General features: G+C 46.4%; 2 protein-coding genes across 3 annotated transcripts; one reads left to right on the forward strand and one right to left on the reverse strand.

Moving 5' to 3' along the window:
• Positions 1-734: 734 nt before the first annotated feature.
• On the forward strand, positions 735-11,103 carry LOC106482691 (uncharacterized). The gene is made up of 6 exons (XM_067303917.1): positions 735-2,399; positions 3,108-3,233; positions 3,434-5,341; positions 5,579-6,089; positions 6,480-6,543; positions 6,903-11,103. Exons 1-5 carry the CDS (start codon positions 2,385-2,387, stop codon positions 6,488-6,490), a joined length of 2,571 nt encoding a protein of 856 aa, XP_067160018.1. The 5' UTR covers positions 735-2,384; the 3' UTR covers positions 6,491-6,543; positions 6,903-11,103.
• Positions 11,104-11,748: 645 nt separating this feature from the next.
• GCNA (germ cell nuclear acidic peptidase) lies at positions 11,749-26,154 on the reverse strand. Of its 2 annotated transcripts, XM_067303934.1 has the most exons (10): positions 26,140-26,154; positions 24,882-24,928; positions 24,170-24,233; positions 23,166-23,239; positions 21,969-22,412; positions 20,046-20,217; positions 18,785-18,929; positions 16,568-16,706; positions 14,083-14,287; positions 11,749-13,000 (listed from the first exon to the last, which is right to left on the reverse strand). In XM_067303934.1, exons 2-10 carry the CDS (start codon positions 24,883-24,885, stop codon positions 12,748-12,750), a joined length of 1,500 nt encoding a protein of 499 aa, XP_067160035.1. In that variant the 5' UTR covers positions 24,886-24,928; positions 26,140-26,154; the 3' UTR covers positions 11,749-12,747. The 2 variants fall into 2 exon arrangements, with proteins under 2 accessions (XP_067160035.1, XP_013795766.2); XM_013940312.2 differs by lacking the exon at positions 26,140-26,154 and having other exon boundaries at positions 24,882-25,001.
• Positions 26,155-26,366: the final 212 nt, after the last annotated feature.

Below are 26,366 nucleotides of genomic sequence, written 5' to 3' on the forward strand. Positions count from 1 at the left end.
ACTGTTGCATACCCGGCACTGAGGCTCTCTACAAAATGGATTTTCTGCTGGACCAAGTTTGAGAAGTGTGGCCCTTTCCAGGAGGGAAGAAAAAGATGCTGGGAAGAGAACTGATAGATACGTGAGCCTTTCATTCCTATATGCTGCACTTCATTGCAGAAACTTCATTGGCTTGAAACAGAAGAAAAAACCCATGTTGTTGAACTGATTCTTTAAATGTCCTTGCTGTGGGATTTCAGAGTAACCCAAGTCCATGTATGTTGTCATCTTCATCCAGTTGTGACGTCTATCCCATCTGAGTGTAGGACCTGACAGCACAGTTAAATCTGTTTCAGCTCCTTGTTCCTGTGTATGTTCTCAATCTGAAGCCTTACCTGCTCAAGCAGATGAAAATGAGGAGCTGCCTGTATTACTGCAATGGAAGTTGTTGCCTGTTGTGATGTTTCTGACAACTTATTGGCTTGACTGCTGGTTTGGAAGGATGAAAGTAAAGTAGCTGAGAAAGAAATGTTCCCTTTCCTGTAAACAGCTGATTAGCAACTGTAAATTGCCCTTGACTTTAGAAGCTCTTAATTCCAAAGCAAAAAGTCAGGGTGTTCCTGTCAGACTTCTTTTCAATCTTTCTGCACTGGTATAAGCAAAATCCAAAATAGTAAAACTTCTTTGCAGGTAGAACACTCAATTTTAGCTTCTTTTTTTTTTTTTGGTCTGTGTTTAAAAATTGCAGTTGTATGAATGGCCAACTTCTTGTTCTATTTTTGTTGTTCTGTTTCCTAGTTTAAGTGCTTCTTACCTTGACCTTCACTGTGAGTGATGCTTCACTACCCCTAGGCCTGAGGAAGTGCTCCTTGGCGATCACTCAGTGCTCCTGGGCCCCATGGCCCTCCAGGGCAGCCTCCCAAGCACATCCCAGATCAACTCCAGATCTGCTCTCTGGCAGTCCAGGCCTGTGACTTTGCTATTTGCCTTGCTTTGCTTCTCTTAGGATCCCAACCAGGATCTCTGGATTTTCACCCCTCTCCAGGAAGGCTGTGAGCAAAGAAGCTCCCTTGCAGAGCTAGGGCCTATCTCAGCTTGACGTTGCTGATGGCCCAGGATAGAAGCTAGTTTGTTCTTGGATGTGACACATGCTGCCCCCCCAACCCCCCACAACAGACTGAAAACACATCAGGTGTTTTGTCCCTTGGGACTGGCAATACTTAAGCCACTTCCCCCCTGCCCCGTGCTCCCATGTGAGCTCTGAGCACCCTCAACAGCTTCAGCCCCTCCTGCCTTCAAGCAGCTTGGTTTTGCCATAATCCAAGGCCATAGTGCCACAGGATGAGAACGGGGAGTTCGCTGACTCCGGAGCTGGTGGGTTTACACCTCCCAGCGTGGCCCAGGGTCTGCGCAGGTGCAGGCAGTAGCTTTCCGCAGAGCTGATTCCTTTGTGGCCGGAGGGAACAGACCTCTGGGAGAGAGCTGTGGCTTTGCAAGCACATCTCGGCACCGTATCGGTGTTAGGGACAGCACCCCATGGCGTAGGAGTCCCTAAGGCCAGAGACGGGAAAGGGCCTGTCCTTGGAGGGGCTGGCAGAGCTGTCAGTTCTCAGACCCAGACTGGACAAGACTGGGGGCGTCCAGTAAAGGGAAAGTTTTACTAATGACTGTTGCTGCTGTGCTCAGGCTGGAGCATTTACCAACCCACTGCTCTGTTTGGTCGCTAGTCTCTCATCTCACTCTTCGGCAATGTCCAGGCCAATTCCCTTTCCTCAGGGCAGGGAGATCCACAGTGTTGCCCTGAAGCACGAGAGAAGATGCCATGTACCATCAGGAAAGCCAGACAGGAGCAGAACTTTCCTTCACAGTGAGAAAAAGGAGCAAAATCCTGCTCCTCCCAGAGATTAGCCATGAAATTTGAAATAGCCATCTAATTTGTCCAACAAAAGCCTGGTAGGAAGCTCTGATGTAAAAATTTACTTGTCTCTCTCAAGAGGTTTAAGCTAAAAAAAAAAAAATACCTCTAGCCCTGCCCAAACCTGAACACAAGAGGCTACAAAGGTTTTGCAGACAGTTGGAATTGGCTCAAAGACCAAAGCAATTGAAATTGTCTCTTTTTAAGGAATAATCCAAAGGCTCAAATAGAGCAAACCATTTTTCTGAAGGAAAAAAAGGTGACAGGGGGACCTCAAGTTCTTGGTAGGCAGAAGATACTTTGCTGCACCAGTCACCGGTCTCCCTTTCCAGGCCACAACCTTCATTAGCGCCACAATCAGCTGTGTGACTGTTGTCAACAGTTCGGGTACAAACAGGGCTTTCTGGAAAGGGCTTCCCTGGCCTTCAGCAGGACATCAAGGAGGTACCACAACCCGAGGATCCAGCTCAGGTCCTGAATCCAGACCCACATGCACACGGTACAGGTGAGGCACTGCTCTAAGCCAAGCTAAAGTTGTTTTCTGTCCTATCATGGCCCTTCAAGGGCTCAAGGCTGAGGTGTTAACGGAGCTCCAGGGGACACATTTGGATAGTCAAAGCCTATTCTGTGGGGTGGCACAGAGCTGGGGAGAGAAGAAGTCATCCTGTTCCCCAGCTCCCAGCTGGGCCCAGAGGGCTGGAGGCAAGGATACGGTGATGGAGGGGTCCCAGGGCATTGTGATGGGGGGTCTGCACAGTGCCCACGAGGCCATTGTGACAGGGGGACCCCGTGGTGACCATGTCCCTGTTTGCTGGGGACAGAGCTCCCCCCGGGGTCCCCACTCAGCGGCGAGCGGCTCCAGCAGGAGGGAGCAGCTCCCCTCGGTGCCAGCGCTCTGGCAGCGGATCCCAGAGACAGGCATGGAGGGGGAGGCGAGCGCCCGCTCCCAGCCGGAGGGTGGGCACCCGGGCACCCAGGAGCACAGCAAGGTGAGCCGTGGGGCTGGAGGGAGAGGCAGGCAGTGGGGACAGGACCCACACGGAGAGTGCCAGGACGGTGGGGAAGGGGAGCTGGGGCCAGCCAGCCCGAGGCTCCTCCAGCAAGGGGGGGGGACTCATTCTGGGCCCTTCAAACAGGGGCTGCGGTTTCCTACACTTCAGGGGTGCTCGTGCCAATGCAACTGCCTCCATCGTGTGCCTCCTTCTCCCCGCAGGTGGGCCACCAGGAGCTGCCTGCAGCCACGCAGCGCAGCCAGAGCCCAGCGGAGTCCCACCAGGACGGGCTGCCTCTGCTCCCCTGCACCCCGAGCCCACCAGCCTCCGGCCACAGCAGCACGAAGGTACGGCACGTCCCTCACCCCATGGTGACAAGCCCTTTTCCCTGGCCGGCTGCTCCACACGGGGCGGCAGCTGCCTGCGCTGGTTAGCGCGGCCACTGGAGCTCGTGCCAGGGGCTGCAGGGCATTTGCTGCCCAGGACAGATGGAGCACGGTGGGCAGGACCACAGTAACGCGGCCTTTCTGGTTGGCTTCTATTGCAGAGGGACGGGATGGCAGAAAGGACCAGGGGAATCCAGAGCACCCAAGGGTTCATCTTTGCAAGCAGAGAGACAGGTGGAGGCGTCAGGTGCAAACAGGCGCCTTTGGCAGCCCCACGCTTTCAGCAGAGTTTTCAGGGCAAGTTTCCTGAAATGGGGAAACTCCCAGCTGAAAATCTTTCTGGTTCACCCCATCTGCCATACTTAGCACCTCTCCCAGCCAAGGCAGCAACACAGGCAGATGAGTCCCTGGATGCACTTACAGGTAAAATGCCAGGAGCTGCAAGTGAAACCAAGCTGCCCACTCTGGAAACGTCCCCTGGATCTTCTCCCAGAGACAGGGCACATGCTGTGGGTGCAATAGATGACATCCAGCAAGAGATCACCCAGGAGCAACAGCTCAAGTTGAACCTGAACCTCTTTGCCCAAACTGCAGCAGCAAAAATTCTGGAGCGAGTGTCCAAGGGACTAAAACAGACTGTGAAGAACTTCAAAGAAGCTGACCCAAGAGAAAACTTCCAATCTGTTAGTGGTGCTGCAACAGCTCCAGACTCAGGAAAGGGATGGGAAGAGGAACAGCAAAAGCCATTTCATCTTCCTCTGATTTCACCTCAACTACCCAAGCAGGACGCTTGTGCCCAAGCCAAGGAAATCGATGAGCCTGTCCACTCCATGCCTGTGGTCAGGCCTAGGTCTTCAGGATCAGGACAGGGAAAACCTAGGACACGGCAAAATCATGGCACCAAGACTACTCATCCAAGCAGCTGGCAGCTTTCAAGCCACTCCTGCTTTCCCCTGGGAGCTGAGAGCATTGCTAGTGGAGAGATCCAAGGCGGTCCAGCCTACAAGGAGCAGGATGAGTGCTTGCCAACTCACCCAGCAGCACCGAGGCTGCCACAGCCCCCCACCAGGGTTGATTTTGCCAATGTTTTCAGAGAAACGTGTCATGAGCTAAAGAGCAGGAAGCTTCCAGCTCCCAAAGACACCTCTGCCCGGGAGGCCAAGGCACAATCCCTGGTCAAGGCAGCACGCAGCTGTGACCTGGTGTTCCACAGTGGAGACCTGCAGCTTCCTGAGCTGCAAGCGCCCCTCACCGTTATGCCTATCCTCACCACCAAAGCTACTCCCTTTGCTGAGATCCTGGCAGAACACAGCTCTGAAACCCCTGAAGAAGCCGACACTGGAAGAACCAGGTTTGCTCAGGGCATCCTTGGTGACCCAGGCATGGCAGCGAGGGCTGAGTGCCAGGGTCCTGCCCTGCCTGCCACGGCTCTGGAGGACACAATCCAGCAGCTCGTGACTGCAGCCTGGAGCCATGCCAACGATGCGAGCCCGGGACCCAGCTGGCAGCTGGTGCAGCCCAATGCGGACAAAACCATGGAGGAGCGTCGTGTGGCCGTGGCACAGGGGCTGGTGGCCCACACGAATGGCCCAGTGGCACCAGCCAGCAGAGTCCTGGAGCAGACCATGAAGCCTGGTGAAACCACATCCCCCACAGCTCCTCAAGGGCCTGACCCGCATGCTCATGGCAGCAACAGGGCTGCCAACAGGGCCAGTGGGCCAGCTCTCCCAGGCAGGGGCCATGGGCCAGGACACCCGGGACAGCCACAGGCAGGGCAGGGCCCACAAGGGCAGGCTTTGACCATCATCCCCCGCATTGGAGGCAGACCACTGAGGATCCATCCAGACGTCACGTCAGAGCATCTCTCAGTGCTCTCCATAAAAACAGAGTCCGCTGAGGAGCTCAACAGCAGCTGCCTGATCCGCACCGAGCAGAGCTTGGCCCAACTCCGAAAACTCCATCTCTGGAGGAAGAAAAGCCAGAAGGAGCGCGAGGTCAAGGAACAGGAGGGCGAGGGGAAACGCTTCACCCTTACAATGTCGGGACGACTCAACGTCAAACCCAAGGAGGTGAGTGCAAAGGACAGGCTCGGGCAAGGTGCATGGGCAAAAGCTGACATCTCCCAGCATTGGTTCTTTTGGCCTGTAACCTTCCCTCCGCCTGGGGCCAACTGCTGCACCACAATGATGCGACCACCTAAGCGTCCCCTGCATCCCTGGGCCCAGCAGCCACTGCTGGCTGACTCCTGGGAGACATTTGCAGTGGGAAACGAAGCTACCTTTACAAATCTCCCTCTCTGATTTCAGGTCTTCTGCAGAAACTCGTTCCCTAACCTGTGGGAACCCGAGCTCACACGAGTGGAGCTCCTCAAGGATGTGACCACCAAACAGGACCTGATGGAGCGCCTGGTAGTCCACAGTGTCAAGAAGGAGCAGAGCATGAGAGCAGAGCAGAGAGGCCTGAGAGCACCAAAAGGTGTGGAACTGGAAGTGGTAGCGGAAGAAGATGATGATGAGGAGGACGCTAATGAAGACATTCTAAAAGTGGAGGACTCGCTTTTGATTTGTAAGAGGCGCCTGCACATCATGATGAACAGGCAGGAAGAGAGAAGACATGCTTGGATACTATGGGGGGCCAAAGAAAAAAGCCTCCACCTGCACAATCTGGGCAAGACCCAGCTTCCTAAGCAAAGACACTTCCACACGCACATATTTCCCGAAGATACCCCACCCATCCCACAGAATGCTTTGCACCACGCCAGCACCCACAGAAGCCTGGCCAGGGGGTTCTCGCTTGGCCAGAGGCCTTTGGCACCAGGTGAGCCAGGAGCGTGGGGTCAGCACTGCCCACCAAACAAGCCAGATGCGTGAGCTCTCTAGGAGGTGGGTGGTGGGTGCATAGACCTGCCCCATCCCATGGGCCACCCCTGCCTGTGGTGCCAAGCTGTCAGCCTCAGCCCTTTACCCTCTGTATTAGCACCCACTGGGGAGATGCCCATTGCAGCCTCCAGGCCAGCCCTACGGCCCTGCAAGGCGTGTTGTCTTGTTGCATGCCACCCACAGGTCCCTTCCCTCAGGGCTCGTGGCCGTTCACAGCATCCCTGGGCCCTGTACCACCTTCCTGTTCATCCCGGGGTACCGTTGTCCTGAGTATGGCAGGCTCATGACCCACAGATGGGGTTTTTTTTTTTTTGCTCTCTTGATGCAGGTTGCCCATGAGCACGTAGCAGATGAGAGTTCATCTTTCACAGACACATCAGAGGACGATTCAGGTGTGTACACAGCACAGCTGACGCAAGAGCTTCCTGGGGACAGTGGCTTCGAAAGCCACCGAGCTAAGGGATGCCTGGCCCAGCCTCTCACAGGGGTTTGGGGTTGGTTGCAGTGACCCAGTTGTGGTCCTACCAGCCTCAGCAGAGGCAGGAATTGAGCGGGGGCTCCCCCAGCCTCCTGGCCATCCCTCACTGTCACATCTCCATGGCACACCACAGCACCCAGCAGCAGTATCCATGTGGGGCCTGGCCGTGCCAAGGCCATGATGCCTTGGGGAAGCCCTTGGTGGTGGGCAATAGGCAGGTATCTGCCCTGCGCCCGTGCAGACCCTCACCCAAGTCTCTCCTTCCCCCCACAGGCATGTTTACTGACACCCCAGCTTCCTGGCAGTGGCCCTCGATCCTCAGGACGGCGCTTCGCGCTGTGTGCCGAGCTCTCTCCTGCAGCTGTGACAGGCGGCAGTGAGAGGACCTGTATGAGGATACGTGTTCCAGACAGCTCCCCTGAGATTGGGGCCAGCCCTGAGGATGCACAGCATGAAGAGGGAGAGCAGCAGAGGGGAAAACGATCATGCCAGAGACCTTCAGCTAGCCCCAGAGCACGTCCCGCTTCCTGCCTTAGCTCATGGCACGTGAGGAGGACCTGCCTGCTTATACAGGCAGCCAGAGCTACACTCCCTCCTGGGTGCTACAGGAACACCACCCCATAGCGCTCCTTTTGTTAGGAAGGACCAACAACGGTTGTTGACATAAAACAATTATCAACCTAAGCATCAGTTGGATTTGGTACCGCTGAGCATGACCCCACTCTGACCCAAGGGCCAGCTGCTTTGCCACCCACCTCGATGCTGCGTACCAGCCCATCTCTCTACTTTTGCTATGAGGAAACTGTAGGGGACTGTGCTGAAAAACCTTGCTGAAGTCCTGGTGTACAACATCCACTGCTCTTCCGTCATCTACACAGCCAGGCACCTCAGCAGGCAGAAGCAGCCATGGCCCATCAGGAAACCCAGATGGGAGCAGAGCTTTGCCTCACGGGGAGAAAAAGGAGCAAAGCGCTGTTCCTCTTGGAGCTCAGCCAGACACAAATAACCACATAATTTGTCCAGCAAAAGCCCAATAGGAGCCCCAGTGTAAAAACCTACCGTCTCTTTCATTTATGTCCCTAAGGAAGGGGTTTGAGCTAAAACCAAAATACCCCCCTCAGCCCTAAACACAAGAGGCCACAAAGGGCTTGTGACAGAAGAGGCTTTTGGGAAGGAACACTCAGTCTGAGCTGTTGGCAAGATCACGTCAATACAACTGCTCCGTTCCAAACTTTCCTGTTGTTGTGGAATAACTGGAATACAATTTAGGCTCAGGTCAGAGCAGAAGTTTTACTACTGCAGCTATAGGAGAGACTGCAGAGCAGCAGCGTGACAGACTGCTGATATGAACTTGGCCCAAGCGAGGCAGTTACAGAGCTGATTATACCTTTGGGTCATACGACTTGTCCTTCCCCTGGATAAGCAGGAAAAGGGAGTGAATCCCTTCAGAACTGTAAGCTCCAATGACACAGAGAGCACATTGTTTCGCAAACAATACATTCCTTTGGTAACTGGGTCATGCTGACTTCTGCAAGGCCATTGCAGATATTTTTTTGCTAGATAGGCCTGCAAAGACTGATGAAGCATTAACTATTTTATTTCCACAATGTGCTTTAAAAAGCCACAGGGCTTTTTTTTTGAAAACGTTGCCATTCCTTCAAAATTTACAGTAGCTTTCCCTTCCCCGACTGGTCAGCTTGCAGGAGGCAGAACCAGAGGGAATGGAGCCAGAGAAGATACCAGAACTGGAGCACTGAGGGTGGGAAGGCAGCTGCCCGAGGAAGATAGAAACAACTCTAGTCTTAACCAGCAGTCCCCAACAGCAGGAGGGGTCCAAGCCCTGTTTTGTTTGTGCACACTTACTTTGCCGAGAATGAAGATGTTGGAGAGGCTGGTGGCAAAGCTGTTTGCCATTGGTGTCCTCCACAAGAACCACGTCCAATGAGCCAGGGTGTCTCTCCTGGGTGGTGAGTCCTAATACAGCCTGCGCTGGCACCGCCAGTCACCATGCAGAGGTGACCTAGGGTGAAGGAAAGGCAGGTGTGATGAGCTTGCAAGAGGCACCAAGATGAAGCACCTCCTCCTACAGCTACAGCAGCTGTAGTCCCTCTGGTGGGGAGAGCACCTGAGGAAGAGGTGGCAAGGTGATGGGGGACTGATGGGGTCCATGACAGCAGCTGAGCATGCTCTCTACATGCTGACCGAAACTAGGCAGGGCCGTACACGCATTTTCTGTTTTATCAGCACTGTCGAGCTGCTTTGCAGCCAGTAACTACTCCACTTTGCTACTACTTTGCATAGTCAAGATAAGAAAATAGCTCTAGGAGATACAAGGGGCCCTTAGGATACACAAAGTGAGTCCTGCCTAGGCATCCAACCGTTGGCCCAGCAGCCTCCCATCAGCTGCCCCCCTGCATGCTTCCCAGGGCTCCCCGCACAGTCTGGAGTGCAAGTCCTTCATTAAATTTAATTCATTTAACCCCTCACATGCCTTGAGTGTCTCTCTAAACCAGTATCCAACCCTCCTTTTCCCACCTTGCGGTCACACCTCTGGTGGGAAATCTTCAATGCCATCTTGAAAAGCTATCTGTGATGACAAACAGACTGACAGCTTCATTAATTCAGGGCAGTTTATCTACATCATCCATTTGCAGTAGTTGCCCGGGTCCATGGCTTCTCTGATGCAACAGGGGTGGGAGCTTGGTTTTATTAGTTTGCTTACAGAAGTCAGTTCAGCAAAGAAAATGAGACCAAACGAAGCAGTCCATCGCAGTCCAGAGCTCCACTCTGCCACCACCCTCCCCTGCCCCACCTCCAGAAGACCAGATGACACCAGGAAGGGCACACCTGGGGATGCTCTAGAAGAAAACCAGGTCACACAAAAGCAGCAACACGTCATCCCAAAGATCCTGTTTCCAGAGGGAAGCACCACAAATCCCACAGCCCCTTACAGGGGTTGGAGGCACAACCAAATTGGTGAGCTGCACGTCCGCCTGCATCACCCCTCTCCTGGTCCTCCACCCCTCATAGCCACTGCTTCTCCCCTCCTCTGAAAAGTTGCACAGAAAATGCGTGTACGGCCCTGCCCAGCCCTTACTGCTCCCCAGCGCCATGCACCCAGCTCTTCTCCCACCAGCATGCCCGTGCTCGGCCACTGGCAGGGAGAAGCTCAACCATGCAGTGCACCCGCCTCTGCTCCTGCAAGGAAAAGGAACAGGTGCCTTTATCTCCTTGCTGGTCCTTAGCGTGGGGTCTGCTGCTACTGCTCGACCCTCCCTGCTGCACCCCTGAACACCCTCAACACCAGCACAGCCCAGCACCACCTCCCCACCCTGCACCCCCAGCCCAAACCAGGCTGCCCCCAGGAAGGGGGAGGCAGCGCCTAGGCTCCAGCCCCCAGCCTGCCCACCGACCCACTTCGTTCCTCCCTTACCACCGAGACGTACACTGAGCAAGCCCCTCAATTACCAGAGGAGCTATGGTAAGGAAAGAGACGCAAGGCAAATGCACAGCCAGTACAGTGCTCTGAAAGAGAAGGGAGAAGTTAAAGTACCTTTGCCTAGATGTCTCTATAGCAAACGTGTTCAAATACAGTCAACTAGCAGCTAGCACTGGGGCAGTTCAGAAAAGCAGGGAACATAAAAGGGCTCTGCACAAGCAAAATAGGAACAAGGGAACCACTGTGGAAGGGACAGGAACTCCCCTCGGAGGTCTGGCGGGCAGGATCTTAAACAAGCAGCTGATCATCCTGTGCCCAATGTATCCCATTTCACTGCTTTATTACTCTTTGTGTATTCTGGCAGTGCGCTGCGTGACTGGACGATTTCACATCGTGCTATCTCCCATCCCGAACAGTCGTAACACCCACCTTAGCACCCACTAGCCTTCCTGATCTCGCTGCTCTTGCCAAATGCCCATGCTTCATCACTACCATGCACACCCCAGTGTCCCCCTGCCAGAGCTCCCCAGAGCAGCTGACAGAGCGCCCCAAGCCCCCGGGACTCCTGAAGACGTGGACAACGCAGCAGGAGAACACGGTGCTGGCACAGAGCTCTGGCCCACAACAAACGAGGATTGGTATAACACAAAGAGCCAGTCAGACCTGGGAAGAGTTTGGCAGGACACATGACTGACAGCTACTAAGGCCTTAGCCCAGGAACACCTAGCAAGGGTGACAGACATAAGGAGACCTTCCCGAGACCACCTCCCTGGTGAGAGCAGCACAAAGCAGAAAGACAAATTGGTAGAGACCATTCAAGGAGAGAGGAGGACCATGCTGCAGGATGACTGCTGCCTACAGAGCAGTTTGCAAGTCCCCCTTTACAACACACCGGCTTACAAGCACCAAAACCTAAGACCCTTCTGTAAATGTCTGCTCTGTTACTGTACTTCAAACAATGTACAAGAAATGACCTGGTGAGTTAAATTTGTTCATTTTCTTCCAATTAGTAATTAGTAATTTGATCAAGAATTGAATGGGATTTACAGTTAGTTTTTTATAAGGAAAAAGGATTTGTTCAAAAGGTTAACACCATCAAGAAAAAAAACCATATCATTCAATACCTTATATCCCATCACATGGGAACGTGTTCCCCATATAACTATAGACTTATCAACAAATTTTTGAGAAAACTACTTTTCTAACACTTTAACACAGCTAGCAGGAAACAGGGATTCAGAACAGAAAAGAACATTGCAGGCACCAAGAGTATCCAAACAGCTTGTGCTCCAAGGTGGCCAGTCAGGAAGGGCCCCAGGAGATGGTTTCTCTGTGGTGCCAAGGTGGGCAGCAAGCACTGGCAGTCCTAGACTACCTCTACCCGAGAGGTGTGGGCAGACACACAGCGAAGAGGAAGTTACATCCCCTGACCAACTGCTACTCAACATTGCCAAGGTGTGATGGTCCTGGGGCAACACGATCCGTGCAGAGGTTGAGAAAGCATCAGCTCTCAGGTAAACGCAGGGTAAGCATGGAGAGCGGGGAGAGGTGTACTCTGCAGCAGTCAGGGTGACCTGCTGTATGCGGAACAACTAGCCAGGAGAAACTGGAAGCTTTCAGGTACCAGAGTTGCACAGTCATGGTTAAATAATAAAGAAGATGCCAGCTTCATTGCCACGGTTGGTATAAAAAGACATTTATTGACGATGCAAAATTGCTAATCACCTGAGCAATTTGTTCACAGCAGACAAACACTGCAAATCTAACACACATTCAGTCAAGTTCTACAGGAAAGATTTAAGTCAGCTGCCTAGGCTTCTCGCTCTATTGTGGCAAAACTGCTTAAATTTGCTTCCCGCCCCCATCTGTCCTTTTGTATCTATTTTAGTTTCTATGAAATCTCAGTTAGAGAGGAACAATTGCCATCAAAATTTAACCAGAAAGATAGCTTTGATCTCACTAGGGGCCAGAGGGCTCTGGAGAAAGCTCACACTTTCCTCTAACCAATTTGAGGCACCATTTTTCCTAAGCTTACTTTTAAGGAAAACATTCAAGAAACTCTCCTTGGGAGAACACCTGAACCCATGCTCAAGTCTGCCTCAGATCTGCCCTCTTCCTGCCTGAAAATCATCCAGACAGAATCAGAGAACTTGGCTCATGTGCCTGAGTTTTCTTGCATCTGGCAATCCCAGATATACACATAGCCATTCTATAGCACGTATGTAGCGTCTAGTATACACCCCCAACTGAGCAGATCAACTACCCAGATGACCTACACAGTAAAACTATTGCTCAGAAGAGTCACTGAATACATGCTATGAAGCACTATGTGCAAATATTGTTCAGAAAATTCCAGACAAATATGGCAACTCTGTCCCATGAAGGGCCTAGAACTGCATCTTCCCAGGCACAGTAGTTGTTTAGCTGAAGCTTAAGGAGGATACACAAACCAGTCAACTGCAAATGAGAGTACTGTTGCCACTGATTCCCCATCATCATTACTTCTTGCCCATTCTGTCACCCGTTTCAGAAAAGGCCTCAATCTTAGACTGCTAAGCTATTAAAATTGTCTGGAATCTTCCAAAAATTTTTCTATATATTCCATGTTAGACTGTTCTACTTTCTTTATTGATATATACAAAAATTAAGCAGCCTCAAGAAAGTATGAGCACTGAGATTTTACAAGGAATCCTGAAGCCTAGTTTTTAAAGCAAACTCAGCACTGAGTTTCCTCATAACTTCTACATGGCTCAACCCACGCTGCTCTTTTTTAGCAGATCCATAGTTTTCCTTCACATACTTCGCAAAGGGCGTTAGCTGCGTCCTAGCAGGAGTGCCATCTTTCCGAGTGGGCTGACTCAGGACCAGCTGCCCCCCGCAGCATGCACACACAAAGCGCTCTGTGTCCAGTGACTTGGAATGACGTCCAATCCTGAAATGGAAAAATAAGTACTTTGACTCCACACTTGCAGTGGGCAGTACTTGTGGGTAAAGGGCTCCTTTCTCCTCTGCCAGACTACTTAGGTCAGATTTCTAAGCTATCATTATATAATAGGAAACAGAAGGAAGGAAGAGAAGGAAACTGCATCCTTCAGAGTGAAGTGATCAAATCTGTATTAAGACATTTCTCACCTAAAACTTTTTCCACTGCCTATTCCACATTTTTAAAGGTCTGATCAAATATTTAGGTGCACAACTTGAACTTAAACCTGAATTCAGATATCCATTTTCACAGCCTTCATTTATATTTACAGATTTCATGGAACAAAATTTGACAGCAGTGACTGAATCACAGGCCACCTGGGACAATGGTGCAGGGGTTCTAACTGCACATTCATTTGCAGATTTTACTTTTGAAATCTATGTACATTTTACTGATTACAGAGAGCTTGGAATGCCTTATTTATACCTACTAGTACAGCAACACACCCTAGTACTTTGCTCACATACATTCTATGGGGGTGAGCCAGACCTGGCCATTGCTTCCCCAGGGCAGGTTCACGTGCGCTGCTCCTGATGCTAGTGCATACTTACAACTGGAGGTACTGTCCCCTACTGTAAAGCTTATAATAGTATCAGTGTTGACTGTGAAATCAGAGGGATGTGATCCAAAAAATGCACTAAGTTTACTCAGGCATGTTTCATAGGCCTTTAGTAGAGAAAGAATCCAATTTATATCATTTGAGCAAAGCGTGAAAAATGAGAGTGGTCTTTCATTATCCCCCCATGACCGTTTAAAGTTGAGGCAAGTATTCTGACATCTTACTACTTGGTCACTGGAAGACACTTCTGCCTGTCCTGACCTCTTGACAGTCTGGGTGGAACTACTTGGAAACAAGCATGTGGAATCATGTAGCGAGATTCTGCGGGCTCAAGAAAGGGGAAATGACAATTCAGATGACTATCCCAAGCACTTCAGTTTAAGAGGTTCGTAATTTCTAGCACAGGAGACTGTCAAGTCAAAAAAGTTAATAGATAACCATAAGTAAGATCACTCAAGAAAACATTACTCACGTGGTTTTGCACGAAACACACTCATAGGTGAATTTGTACTTAATCTCATAGCTATGGCATCGTGTCACCACTGGCAGTTCTGGATGAATCACAGCTGATTTCCTGGCATATAATCTCCAGAATCGTCCGTGTCCATCCCGAACACCATTGATCAGCCAGGTGGCTGCATGGCAAACCTCATGAATTAGGGTGTCTCGAAGACGGTCTTGGGGTAAGACAAAAAAAAAAAAATTAAGATTAGCCAGGTGTAGGGAAATACAGCCTCCAGCCCTTAACTCACTGCTCCAGTGTTAAGTGCCAGCTATACGTTCCCTGTAGTGGCTAGCTCCTGGGCAGAGACTTCCCAAGGTAATACTGTTCCATCCCAAGTCTTAGAAGACAGTGCTGTCTTAGATACAGAGAACATGAAGACAACTATAAGCAAAGGACAACTAAGCTGTTGCACTCCCTTTTCAAACTGTTGCTTCATAAATAATTCAGATAGCTTTAATTTGCTGTTGACTTGCAATCTCCAGAGAGCCGTTTACCCTTATTCTGGCAATAACTGAAGGCTCAAACCAAAGACTGAGGCACCATCATCATCTCTGTTAACTGTATTAGTCATGTTATGTGTGATCTCTTCAGAAACCTGGCAACATCCACAATTGTAAGAAATCGAAGTTTTGTCCAGACTGTGCTTTCATGTAACTATCAAACTGTTGCAAAATGCCACTACAAGACACTATACCTAGGAAGGGAAAAATCCTATAAACCGGTGATTTACCTGCAGGACACACTGACAGAAATTAGCATCTCTCACTTTTCAAAGTATAATCTATACAGGCAATCCAAATATTGCATTTATATTCTAATTCCACAGCTGATAGAAGCTGCAAATACTATTATTATTCCTAAACTGATAATAAAAAGAAAGGAGAAAAGGAAGCTTCAGGGATGTTTTGCAAATAAAGACAGAACAAAGGCTCATTACCTTGCCTCCAGCAGTAATCAATGGCAGATGTCTAGGGAATTGTATGAGAGCACGGAAAGCATATAGCAGTGGTTCTTCTAACCACTCTCCCAGCCTCCAAAAATAAATGACTCTGGTTTCTGAGCCAGAGATGGTATCTTTGTATTTAGTAATCCTCTACAGATGTTCTATTGCATTTGAACCTTATAAATTTTTAGCAACCACAGCATCCTGCAGTCAGGAATTCCACAGCTTAACAACACATTCTGCATTGGTCGTACCTCTTTTCTGTGTTTTGAGCTTGAAGCCCCTTAGTTTCACTTACTGTGTAACTATTCCCTAACCAAACTCCGTGGCTTGTAACTCTCTTTTTAGATGTAGAGGACCAGAACTACATTCAGTGACAAAAAGCTGCAAGTGCCTCATGGTCTTACACAGCAGCATTTTAATGTTTCATTTGCAGACAGTCATCTTCTAATAGCTCTCAGAAGTAATTAACTAGAACAGACACAGAACAGAAAATCAGGTCCTTCAAGCAAGGTCTGTTGAGCTGATCCATAGCTAATGAAGCTTAGTCTTAATATCCTAAATGACAGCATAGAAAAGATTAGCTCTGATATCTAGTTTTGTTATCAAACTTACTTCAGAGGATTTTAAATTTGTCAGTGCAAACAGTGAATTGAACATGTATTACAAGTACCTGTGGAACTACGAAAACAAACTAGTGCTGCAGATCTCTATGGTATCTGCAAAATTAAAAGAAGCCTGGGTATCGCAAGGTTTGGGGCTTGTTCTTCACTAAGGTGCAAAAGTCATTTTGGAAGCTGGAATTATGAATACCTGGATAAGAAGATAAATGCCCCAACGAGGCTTTACTCAATGCACTTCCACCAGTTCTGTGATTAACCCCACTAATTCTGCATCCTAGTCACTTCCCCATGTTCCTAATCTGTTTCATTTCTCCAACCCAGCTTATTAAACCTACTTTAATAGAATTTAATTTCAGAACTACTTAAAAGCTACTACAGTAGCTTTTAACCTACGATAACAGCAACATTCATTTCCCCAAACTAGGGGAATGGGGAGTAGAATGGGGGGAATCTAACAATTACAATAATACCAAATAATAAAAGTTAACTTAGCACTGATCTGTTTTTATTCCAGCTTTAAATTTAATCAACAAGGCACCTGGCTATGATGGAAGAAGTCAGATTTTACACCGCAATATAGTAAATCTGGCCATTAGGTCTTTCAAATCAATACAAAATATAAACGTCAAACCATATTCTAATACTGAGGTTGGTATGAATAGGTAGGTATCGGTGTTTTCACATTTTGTGAATTCATCAAGCCTCTTAGTAGCACTTTTTCTTACAACCCTTCTATCTATGCATTATTTTTAGCTGGTTCATTTATTCAAGGTGACAAAAAATTTCAGAGCAGGGGCTGACTGTAGATCTCTTAGTTCTCAGATTCATACAGTTATCTCTAGCACATGCTTTCACAAAGGATCAACATATCTTTTCCTTTACTTACCTGCAGAGTCACAGACTTTCTCAGAGAGTTCTATTCGAGCATAACGCTGTGCTTCAGGACTTTTTGTCTGCCCAGTTACACAATATCCTGCTGTTTTTCTCATTTTCTTATTCCAGATTATTTCCATTTTCTCTGGTAACTGCGAAACAAAACAGCGCATGTGATCTGCCCTCTCCTACCTCCCATATCTTCCTTAGGTCTTCTGGCTTCCCCTATATGTACTGCACGGCCCTTTACAGCACGTCTCTGCTCATGTCCTCAAAATTGCCATCACTTAAGAGGCAGACCCACCTTCTACAGCTTCTCATCCCAATCACCATGTTTCTATTACCAACACTAAGAGTTTCACATGCAGGATCAGACCAAAGTCCCTTAGATCCACTATTCTGTCTCCAACTGTGGCTAGTCTGTTGCTTAAGGGGAAATACAAGGACAGGTCAGGCATACCACAAAACTTTCTTTTCAAAATACGCTTCTTAGCTGCTAGTCATTTGAAAGACAACACCTCACTGAGCTGGAGGTGGTTCCTTTGCATTAAATAGCTCTCAATTTTTTAAAAATGCACATGAATTTTTAGCTTACACAATAGTCTGTGATCAGAAGTTCTACAGCTTAATTTACATGTCAAATATCATCATCTTTTGATTGTTCTGAACCTGTAACTTGTCATTTTCACCTGATGTATCCTCATTCTCGTACTGTGAAAAGGCAAATAATCACTGCCTGTTTATCCTCTGTGCTGCTCTTGATTTTATATGCCTTCGTCATATCTATCTTGGTTAGCTTTTTTTTGTTGTTGTTGTTGCTAAGTTTTTGTCATCTAAGTTAGTAAAATGAGCTCAAGCAAATGGTCCAACAATAGTTAAGCGTCAGCACAGGGAAAGGGCTGAAGCAGTGGAGAGTGGTATCTTCCAATTTCAGCAGCAATCAGCCCTTTCAGCTCCACTTTATGCGAAATCATGGCCTCCACCTCTCCTTGGTCAGCTCAGCAGTATCTTCTCAGATGCAGAGACATTTTCCTTCCTGAAGGAAGGCCAGCTGGAATTACTGAGGGCAGCGTCCTTTATTTCAAGAACATTTCTCTTCAGAGGAGGTTCTCGAGCATCCCAGAAGATGCCACTTAAGATCAAGACAGCAGTTTTCTGGAACTGAAAGTTCAGTTTGAAACACAGCTTATAGCTTCAGATTCACCCCAAACTGTTATTCAAAGCATAAGCAACTTTTCTGTTTTGCAATGACAGAAAGGAAAATATAGTAAGAATGCATGAAGACTGCATGTAGCATCACTAAGCATGAGTCAACAGCCCCTGACATGAAGGAGAGGTGCTCTTCCTCTTCAGCTCCCTGCTCCTGGATGTACACTCCCACCTTGTGTCAGCAAGCAACAGCATCTCCCCCTCTGGCAGCTGTGAGTTGTTGGATCGAGTTTCATGAGAGCGCTGCATTAATGAAGGCTGCAGTTCTAAAGCAGCTTGAGTCAAGCAAACCATTGTCTTCTGTGAACTTGTATCCCAGCTCCAGATTCCCGTTATTCACCATTTTAGCAGGCTGAAGCAACCCAATTGAGGGTCCAAAGAACACCTAAACTAACACAAGCTTGTGGGGAGGAGTTGGGAATGGGGGACACAGCAGACACGACAGCCAGCAGATCAGTTTGTGCTACCCACTAGCTATTCCTCAGGCTGTGGTAATGCTGCAGAATCCACTAGCACATGCTGTTCAATAAGGGCTGGCTGAGCAGTGGTAGGAGACAACCTCCAGCTTGTGTCAGCAGCAGGAGGCCATAGCTGCCTTGACTAGGGCCCAGTACCACACAGGCAGCAGCAGAAACACTCCTAGCCCACTGAACTGACGAGCATGTGAATTCTAGAAAATATGGGAAGAGAAGTATCAGTCACCTCTTCAGAAATGAAACGACCCAGAGCCTTTCATCTACTAATTTACCTAATCAAGGACTCTTCCGGACACCATCCAAATTGCTCACTTAAGGATGGTATGCCATCACAGCTGGGAAAGTAAGCTGTCTCCAAGTTAGAAAACTTCAGCATCACAGTGGTGATAAATCCCCTTTGAAGTTAATGGTTTGACCTAATGCAAACATAAACCCAACTCTACCAACTGAAGAGGATATAGAGCAATCACATCAAAAGGTGAGGAGCAACATATTAATCAGCATTTTATCACTGCAGAAACATGATATTTTGTTTTGAAGCCAACCTTCTGCTCAAAGATGGTGCTATTATAGAGACGGTAGAGCTTCTGTGTCAGGTCCTCTTTATTTCTTTTGAAATATTTCACATATTGGGATGCTGGGTTTGAGAGATCTTGCAAGAAACAGCCAGGCACTGAGCACAAATTACACCTGCAAGAGAAGGCATTAAAACAAACAAACAAACCAACCACGCACAAAACAAAACCTTAATTAAGTTCAGAAGTATCATATTGAAAAATAAAGGTCACTTTATAGCCATTAAATTTCTCTGGAATGCTGCCATTGGCACAAACTCTTATTGATTCTCTTTGTCAGCAGTGCTCATGAGGCCAGTGCGGTGCACATGCTTCTACTGTTTCCTTCCCTCTTCAGGGGCATGAAGGGCAGAACTGTTGCAATGGACTTGCAGTTGTTTCACTGGCTCAGAAAACTAGATGAGTACTCCTATGTGGGAAGAGGGGATGGCTCAAATGTTCGTCATGGCACAGGGAGCCAGTTATACCAAAAGCTGACCAATATATCAACAGCCCTAACATCACCACCCACAATAAAAGCGTATTTTCAGAGACATGACCATAGATGTTCTGAGAATCCTAAGAAAAACTATTCACTCAGGGAAAGCAGATATTCCACTAGGATGGCTAACTCCACTTCAACACCCCAGAGCTCTCATATAGCATCTGCTTTGAAGACACCATTTAAAGGTTTAATATTAGTACACAAAATAAAATGACTAAAGAAACTGTCCCATAGTTAAGAGGCAGAATAAAGGCAGTTATTAGAAAAAAGGCATTTCTCTGAAAAGCCTAAGTTGCATCCACATACAGAGAAAGAAACATGAATTCTGCAAGTTATAATGATGCAGGTCAGAAAAAAAAAATCTGAAGAAGAGCTGGTTAAAAGTAAGAATTACTAATAAAATCAGTTTTGACATATACCAGAGGCAGGCAGCCTTACAGATAGAAACTGTGGGACCAGTGCACATTAGACATATGCTCTGCCAAGACAATGAATAGCAATTCCACCCTCACTTACTCTGCAAAATTAATCTCAATTTCTTTAACTGGAGATCAGGTTATATTGTCCCTGCCATACTTGAGACTAAAGCTTTAATTTCCAGCCTACTTAAAAATTTACAACTGATCAGTAGCAGAAGTTTCCAAATGGAAGGAAAATCAGAATGCCACCCTAGGCAAAAGACTTCTCAGCATCTCTTCATCCATCTATAATAGTCCTAGAACACAGTATAGGTGGAGAAACACTTACTTTTCCTTTGCCTGTGCTGATGGTGAGTAACTGACTGATTCACTCCCAGGAATTCTCACAGAAGACATTATCCTGGAAGGTGTTTCTTTAAGTAAAATGGAGTTTGACTTTGGCCTCTTGCCTCCCTCACCTTTTGAGGGCTGAGCACCTTCACAGGGTGACTTGACGTTTTCTAGTTTAACAGAAAGTCAAAATATTACAGACTGTCAAAGAATCAGGAGCGCAGACATCAGCAACCAGAAAACAGACAACTGAAACAAGTCATACATTCCATCTCAGCATACACACTCCTTCTATGGATCTGGTCATACTTGGATGCAATTGATAAAAAAGATCATTCGCTATTATATAAATAAAAGTTGCCACTCATTTGGATTGGCACTCCAAAATTTCAAACACTTGGCTAGGACGAAAGGGAAGGGAAAGCATTCATGACTTCTCTCAGGCATTTTTTCCTGTGACATTTCACTGATTCAAAATGCACCATTGGCACATCAAGAGCAGTAACGCAGAGATACTATTTGAAGAAGAAAAAAAATTTTTCAAACTTCTATTGTGCACCTGAAGTCATGCTGTTTGTTCCTAAAGAAATAATACTCTACTACATTACAACATAAGTAGATTATTGTAATGATCAGAATACCCTTATCAGGAACCAGCCTCATTAACAGTACTATATAAACTCTATAATCTTTACAATCTCTACCTTTAACCCAACAAAAGCAGACAGACAACTTGTTGAGGGGAGCAGGGGGAAGCAAGGAAGCTACAGTGATTGCACAGCCTGCCTTTCCCAGTTCAGACAAAAGCTGTCACGCTGATCCAGACCTTTGGTCCAGTTTCTCCATGACATCCATAAGGTAACACAAGAGAAAGGTTTAAGAAACTGCATAGACGGGCGATACAGGATATGGTTTCAGCAGGTTTTCTTCCTAATGCAGTCTCACAAAGAAGTTCATTCAAACAGCTGCTACTTTTCACAGTCCACATCCAGACAGATTGCTAAAACTGGTCCTGACAGAAATCAATCACTACTTCGAGGTTTACAGTTTCAGCAGATGTTATCTCTGCTGGCTTTTCTACAACTGTTCAGAAACAGTTTCCTTTCACTAGTTAACTATATACAGAGAATTTGCATGCAGCTCCCACCTCATCTCTAGAAAACAAATACCATATTGTCATATCCCAACCCAAAAAAACACAGATTTGCTCTTTTCCAGGGCATCTTTCTGTGCTGTCAGCTAGCCTCTTCCACACTCTTCCATAAGTCTCCTTGCCTTGAAGTAGTACTTGTGAGAAAGGCACCATATGCTTAGCCTTCTAGAAGGAGATCTGTTTTTATCTGCCCTTACTCAGCAATAGCCCTTTTCCAGCAAGTCTTTTCCCTCTCTGCAGTCTTTCAGTTGGAGCTCACTTCAGTTAGTCAAAGGACAGAACAAGCTATTGATTTATCAAAATCTCACTGTAAACTGTATTCAAATAAAATAGCAAAGTCAATTATAAATCCATACAAACACTAAATTAACAGCACCCAAAGTGTTCAAAATTTCAGTGTTACCAAAATGACAGCTTCATGTTAGCTACTATCATATGTTTAAAAAAAAAAAAAAGACATCGTTCAGAACTACAACTTAGCTTTGTCTTCAGAACAATTTTAAAAATAAAGCTAAAAAAATGCCTAGCAATTATAGGAATTATGAAAACAAGTGACAACGAAAAGCTTAAGTCTTGATACCATAAGGCTGGTAGAATCACTTTTCAGAATGCTCAGAGAGGAATAATTTCTGCTTACATCAAACTGAAGTGCAAGAGGCTGGGCTGAACTTCTAAAGCACATGCCACACACATGAATAGAATTAGACAATTAGTATTAACATTGCTCCCAAAAGATAACTCTGAGGTTAACTAAGAATGATTTCTTACCTATTGTACTTGGCTGGTAGACAGTTTTACTTGTACTTAAGATAGGTTTTCGGGGCAGACTTTGTTTCCTTATCCGTTCTATTAAAGATTCAAATTCACCATCTGAGCTATCTGATTCTAACTCTGTACTCTGTCGAAGTGCTAAGGCTGGTGTTTTATCTTCTGTGTTCTCCTTTTCACAGTTTCTTTCTTTCCCTCCAACAAGCAAGCCTGGACTACATGTGGAAATCAACTCTTTCCGATTGCGTGGAGGAGAGAGTTTTAGGCACCTCAGACTCTCCTTCGAGCCTTTCACTCCCCTTTTTTGGCAGTCACGCCATGAACTTTCTACAAAGACAGAATCTTCACTGTCACTTAAAGCATCTAGATTCAGCAATTCTTGGGAGCAAACATTTTCTTTTCCAGAACTCACTGACTTCTTTGTGATCTGAAGATCCTTCCGTGCTGCAATTCAAAAGAAACAGCTTAAAGTCTTGGTAAATTCACTTAGGAGACCTGCCTTTATCTTAAAACAAGAATATTCCTTGAAAGTTAGGAAAAGACAAAAGGAGAGAAAGGCACCTTTGTATTTGCTTTATCACACCAGGCTCATTTACCATTATACTAAAGTCATCGCAAGAAGTATTAAACACTATATATACACACACACACACATATATACATATATATATATACATATACACACACACAGGGTCTAAGTTGCATCAGCCCTCTGGCCTAGCAATCCTGAAGGAAAAAAAAAAAAGTGAATAGCTAAGCTAGCACTGGCATAAACTTTTTTCTTGGTAACAAAAGCTACATACATGTATAACTGAACATTTAATATTCAATTTCAAAGAAATATGCAGCAAATTTGTTCAGGAAAAAAATTTCAGCCAAGCTGGCCTAACCAAAGCACATGGTAAACTCCTTTTAATGCCAAAAGTAGCTGAAGAACATCTTTGCTACTTCAAATTCAGGACACAATGAGAAGGTGAACAAAGGCATGCCACTACTTTGAGCCCTTAATTGTAAAGGAAACATTACAGAAGGATGGGGATTAAAAAAAGAATTTAATCAGTCCTCTGTTACCCCCAAAAGAAGGGTCCAAATGATCTTATATTTAGTAAGTTCTCCCCAAAATTTGTGAACTTAGCAATGTATACTTTCTTCCCCCCCAATAAAATTCCTGCTTCATATTGTTGGACGATTACTTGCCATTCTTAGTTGTGCTGTTTCTCTTTTTAAAGTCCAAGAAGAAATCGTCCGAGTCATCGATGAAGTCCTTCAAACTGTAAAACAAGCAATAATATGAAACGCCAGTAGGCATGAGCAGGAAAACAGCAGAATAAATTTGTCTTGCTAAAGCAAACCAAGCCATCTAGCATAACTTTATCAGTTGCTCACAGCAGATGTTACCAACTACTTCCGTTAACAGGTATTTTCCTATTATAAATTTGAACTAAAGGCTCAATTCCACCTTGTCATAGGATGCTTTGAACGTTCACAGGTCTAACAGGATAACAGTATCAATATTTGAGAGACGGACAGCAATTTATCCAGTAACTGCAGATAAGGAATCCTGAAGATGAGATTTAGAAAGCTCTACAAGGAAATAAACTCATGCTGCTGTACAATAGAAGATTGCTTTGAACATGAACTTGTGCAAAGCTCTCAGTGTTTTTAAGAGTATTTTATTGTAACTCAACTATTGTAACTTATGCTGCCAATACTTGTCCAGGCGATAGTTTATAAATTAGGAATCTAATCTGTTAGTTGAGAATTCTTCTACAGCACATTGAATACGTAATGCCTCTTCCCAGACTGATGAGACCATTAGTAGCAGAACCAGAGATGGAGGTATGTTACGAACGTCTAATGCACACAAAATCGGTCAAGAGTAAGTCGGAACAGTATGAAACTGCATCATACAACAAACCCTGCATTTAAGTGGGTGAAAGATGAAAGGTCGATTCTCCACAAGCTATACTGCCCTCTGAAACAGCAATGAAGCACATATGCTTCCAAACACTCTATTGTACATTTGACCTGAACAGACACAGAATGGACACAGACCAGTTCTTCTGTCTGCATTCACTTCTACACTCTTATCAGCCTATGAATCACTAAGAAACGTTTCTTCGTTTTTCTACACCCAGAGTAGTAGAGGTAATACAGAAAACATACACAAATACTGGAAAGTCATTTAGTTCAGCACCAACCTCACATCCTCCTTTTTGGAAACCTGACGTGTCAGGGATTTTGGAGTTTTCATTCTAGCTAAAACTGAAACAATAAAAGATATATTAAGAACAATACTCCAATGATTAAGTTATGCATTTTTATGAGAAAAGCTTACAACTCGTACAAATTCAACCCAAAGTCTCTTAAAAAAGCAACAACAACAAAAAAAACCCTTTTAATACAATTCCAACTCTCAGTTCCTCAAAGCTGACCACTCTCTAGTAATTCCTTCATTATTCAACTCTTGCCCAGCATGAAACCAAGAAGGAAGTGCTGTTATGTACCTTACAGTACCCAGTATAGCCTCCTCTCAAAACATGGATCATTAGGAGAGAGAGACTTGGACACCGAATGTGTTACCAACATTTTCTCGAAGCATTTCAATAACTGTAGGTAGCAGTTTTCCTACTGCAAAGAGGTATCCATACGCTTATCCCACTAAGTAACTCCAAAGGAGTGCTCAAACAAAATGTTAACAATAATATCCCACTATAGAACAACAATGCTGCTGACTCGTAAACACGAAAACAGAACAGGCAGCAGCATTGCACATGCTTAAAGTGACTCTTGAGGCACAGAGGAAATGCCAGAATTTAGTGCATGCTCCTCACTGCCAGAGATTCAGGCAATCCAGGTAGAAATGCATTCTTTTCATATTCCTTCAGAAAGCAAATACGTGCTATTACTTACACATTTCGAATTCATCATCACTGCTTGAAGAAAAGTACAGAGCATGGCTGAAAAATGAAATGTAGAATAGTATCAAGAACATTAGGTCAACAGCACACAGATCTGCATCTCATCTGGTCTGAAATACCTGTGCACAGTGAGAACCAAACATACTAAAAAACACTGGACTTCTCAAATAGTCTAAACTGTTTCAAATCTTTTAAAACAAAAAATACTAAAAGCTTGTCTATTAGAATGTATAACAAGGATACATATTCAATATTCAAGAAGGAATTTACTGCTGCCAAAATCTGAAAGACTGAACCATTTGGAGACACTAGTTTAGTGCATTATGCTGGTTTAAGTTCAAATTGGGTGTCAGAAGTGATAGAAAGCTTGTTTCTCATCTCATGTACGGTACATAATCAGGTAGAGAATACTGAGTTGTATTAAGTCTGAAATCTAGAAACACGCATCAGCGAGAAACAAGTTGTGTTTAAATAAAGCGTGCTTTAATACGATTGTCATGAATATCTTTATTCAAGCTACTGTTTGCTAGATGTTTTAAAATGCAGAATTGATGCATTACCACTTGGATTGCAATTTCCATGCAAACACAGAGGCAAGCCACAATATTCTATTTTACTAGATGATATATTCACCATTTTCTGACAAAACAAACATCGACAACTTGAAAAACACACTCTGTGATAGCTTAAAAACATGAGGATGCCTCTTAAGTTACATTAAAATTAATCATGCCTTAAGGGTTATAGTTATTTAGGAAACACGCTAACACCTACCAATCTTTCATAAAGTAATTAGGGATGTAATCCCAAATATTTAGATTGATAACCAATAGCAGTAATTAGACAATATAAAATATGAAAATTGTAATAGCTATAAATATTGTTTGATAATGTTCAGTAACATAAAATATGAAGACTATAATAGCTATAAATATTGCTTGAAATAATAACGGCTAATAATAATCATCACTAGACTGAGACAAGCTCAGAAAAGCTATATTGCAGAGAAATGAGAGGAAAGCGGTCAGTGTTTTCTCTGGCTTCTCAAACCTGCGCGTCCCACCACCACCAGACGGGACTGAACGACTCGCAGCAGCTCTCCCCCGCGCCCCAGCTTCCCCAGGCACGGGCGGAGGCGCAGAAAACCGCTTTTCCCCTCGAGGCACCGAAGGCCGAGCAGCGGGCGCGTTAAGGACGACAGCGGTGCCCAGAAGGGCGCTCGCCGGGGACCCCTGCGGCAGAGGCCTCACCTGCCGCCGCCTCCGGCCCGGCCTCCCGCCGCCGCCGCCGCGCTCCTCGGCCTGCCGCCACCCGAAACCGGAGCCGCAGGCGAAGAGCCGCTGCCGGAGAGGCCCCGCCGCTGACCGCCCGGCGGCGTCGGCCCGCCCCGGGCCCACGGGCGCCTCTGCCGCAGCGGCGGGGACGGCGGCGGCGGCCCCGGCTCCATCCCGCCGTCAAACCGCCCGCGCCGCCGCAG

Source organism: Apteryx mantelli, chromosome 13 (assembly GCF_036417845.1).
Source record: "Apteryx mantelli isolate bAptMan1 chromosome 13, bAptMan1.hap1, whole genome shotgun sequence".
Lineage (NCBI taxonomy): Eukaryota > Metazoa > Chordata > Aves > Apterygiformes > Apterygidae > Apteryx > Apteryx mantelli.